This window comes from Anopheles merus, chromosome 2R (genome assembly GCF_017562075.2).
Source record: "Anopheles merus strain MAF chromosome 2R, AmerM5.1, whole genome shotgun sequence".
Taxonomy (NCBI): domain Eukaryota; kingdom Metazoa; phylum Arthropoda; class Insecta; order Diptera; family Culicidae; genus Anopheles; species Anopheles merus.
The window spans coordinates 57,326,683-57,329,500 of record NC_054082.1 but is presented as its reverse complement, the minus strand read 5'-3'; the positions used below and the strand labels follow the sequence as shown (position 1 = coordinate 57,329,500).

The window sequence follows — 2,818 nt, the reverse complement described above, 5'->3', positions numbered from 1 at the left end:
GATCTGGCTCGAACCAATTACGCCGTCGTTCTGGTAAGTCCAAATACGCCGTCAATCCGGCCAGTGCAAGCGACATCGTCATACGCGACACGCCATTTTCCGACACCGCGACGCCATTTTATTCGTGTTGGTACAGCGCACCATTTTGTGTCAATCAGTTCAGCGCGCCATTGTGTACGAGCAGACAGCGCCATTTTCTTCGAAACCCTACAGCGCCATTTCGGGTTTCAAAGCACCGTACAGCAAAACCACGATTTTATACGTGGCGTAAAAGATGATGCAACACAGCCCCGACCGGCAGCGCGTTTCCCTAGCATTACCGCTTGTCCCAGAGGCGACTGAGATGAGACCGGCCGATGTTACCGACGCGGCTGCAGCAGCACCTACGATGGAGCCCACCGCAGAGCGCCAAGTGGACACATGCCACGCCATACGACTGAATGTACCGGAGATGGACATCAACAACCTACCGTCGTTTTTCTGCGCTTTAGAACATTGGTTCGCAGCGTCCGGTATCACCGCGAAAATGGACAGCCGACGTTTCCATATAGTGATGGCCCAGATACCTCTTCGTTTGTTCTCGGAGTTACAACCGCTACTAGGAAACGTGCCTGCGACTAACCGATACGATTTCGTGAAAAAAACCATCCTCGCACATTATAGCGAATCTCAACGCAGGCGACTAAATCGGTTGTTGTACGCGACCGAATTAGGAGACCGCAAACCGTCCCAGCTACTTGCGGAGATGCGTCGTGCCGCTGGCGATACGATTACCGAATCGCTCCTGGTGGACCTCTGGATCGGGAAGCTACCTCCACACGTGCAGTCGGCCGTTATCGCCGCACAAGGAGCGACAGCAGACAAGACCGCAGTCGCCGACGCTATAATGGAATGCATTTCACCTCTCGCCACGACCAGCGCTTGCAACACCATGGCCGAGGTACGCTCGACGAATGATTTCGAAGCACAAATGACGCGGAAAGTGGACGACCTTAGCCGCCAGCTCAACGAGTTCATGCGACAGTGCCGCCAAAGCGACCGCTTCCGGACTCACCCTCGTTCACAGCCACCGACACCGCCGCGTCGTGCCACTGACGCCACCGATGGACAGTGCTACTACCATCGCCGTTTTGGAAGGATAGCACGATCCTGCCGACAGCCTTGCTCGTATCCAGCCCCCGTGTCTCCGAGCTCGGGTCAACCGCCGTCATCAGCATGAGGATGCGCCGGGAACATCGGATCGCAAGTGAACACCATCTTACCTGTCAGCAACCGGATGGTGATCTTCGACCGCAAAACACAACACCGCTACCTTATCGACACTGGCGCTGATGTTTCCGTCATCCCGAAATCAGCTAACTACATCCCCACAAAGCCGTCTACGATGCGGCTATATGCAGCCAACGGGTCGCCGATAGTGGTATATGGTGAGTCCCTCCGTACAATTGATCTTAGTTTACGCCGTCCTTTCTTGTGGAATTTCGTTATCGCGGACGTAAGCTCTGCCATCATAGGAGCGGACTTTCTGCGCCATTACCATTTACTTGTAGATCTACGCCATCGCTGTTTAGTTGACGCGCAATCTAACTCCGCGTAGCCGGCCAGCCGGACACAACCCGACAGTCCACCGTCAAGGTATGTGACACGTCGTCTCCCGTAGCTGACCTTCTAAATGAGTTCCCCGACCTCATTACGAACTCACCCCGAACGAAAACTCCGTCTGAAGTAGTGCACCGCATTGAGACCACGGGCCCGCCAACGTTCGCCCGCTCACGGCGTCTACCACCGGACAAATATGCAGCAGCCAAAGCAGAGTTTGAGTCCCTTGTACAACTCGGGATATGCCGACCGTCTAGCAGCAGCTGGGCCAGCCCGCTGCACATGGTGCGTAAAGCGGATGGTACCTGGCGTCCCTGCGGCGATTACCGTGCTCTCAACGCACGCACCAACCCCGACCGGTATCCGTTGCCATATCTGCACGATTTCACCATGCAGCTGGAAGGGAAGACCATCTTCTCGAAGGTGGACTTACAGAAGGCATACCACCAAATCGCCATCCATCCGGACGACATTCCCAAGACGGCGATCATCACTCCCTTCGGACTCTTCGAATACACCACTATGCCTTTCGGGTTGCGAAACGCGGCCCAAACGTTCCAGAGACTGATCCACAACGTCCTACGCGGGCTCGACTTCGTATTCCCGTACATCGATGACATCATAGTCGCCTCGAGGACACCGGAGGAACACCGAGACCATCTGCGACAGCTTTTCAATCGCCTCACGCAACACGGGCTAACCATTAACCTGGCGAAATGTGAGTTCGCCCAGCTAGAAATCTCTTTTTTAGGACACCGCGTCACCGCCGAAGGCATCCGGCCGCTAGAAGATAAGGTGGAAGCTATACGTCAGTACCCGAAACCGACCACCGTTATGGAGCTGAAGAGGTTTTTGGCCATGACAAACTTCTACCGACGTTTCATCCCTCATGCCCTACGAGCACAAGCGCCACTATTGGACATGATACCCGGCAATAAGCGGCGCGACAAAACACCGCTTTCCTGGACACCCGCTACCGACGCAGCCTTCGAAGACAGCAAACAGCAACTTGCCCAAGCCGCCTTGCTTGCGCACCCTGTGCAATCGGCGGAGCTATCTCTCTGGTGTGACGCTTCTGATTTCGCCGCCGGCGCCGCACTACACCAGGTCGTCGATGGGCAGATGCAACCGCTTGGATTCTTCTCCAAGAAATTCGACAACGCGCAACGTAGATACTCCACTTACGACCGCGAGTTGACAGCAGTGTACCTCGCAGTCC

General features: G+C 55.4%; 1 protein-coding gene across 1 annotated transcript; it reads left to right on the top strand.

Moving 5' to 3' along the window:
* Positions 1-274: 274 nt before the first annotated feature.
* Positions 275-1,219, top strand: LOC121600454. The gene has a single exon (XM_041929054.1). The coding sequence runs from the start codon at positions 275-277 to the stop codon at positions 1,217-1,219; it is 945 nt and encodes a 314-aa protein (XP_041784988.1).
* The last annotated feature ends 1,599 nt before the right edge of the window (positions 1,220-2,818 follow it).

Bases quoted from the DNA above. Each gene is read 5' to 3' on its own strand.
- LOC121600454 (XM_041929054.1), top strand. From the start codon at position 275: ATGATGCAACACAGCCCCGACCGGCAGCGCGTTTCCCTAGCATTACCG.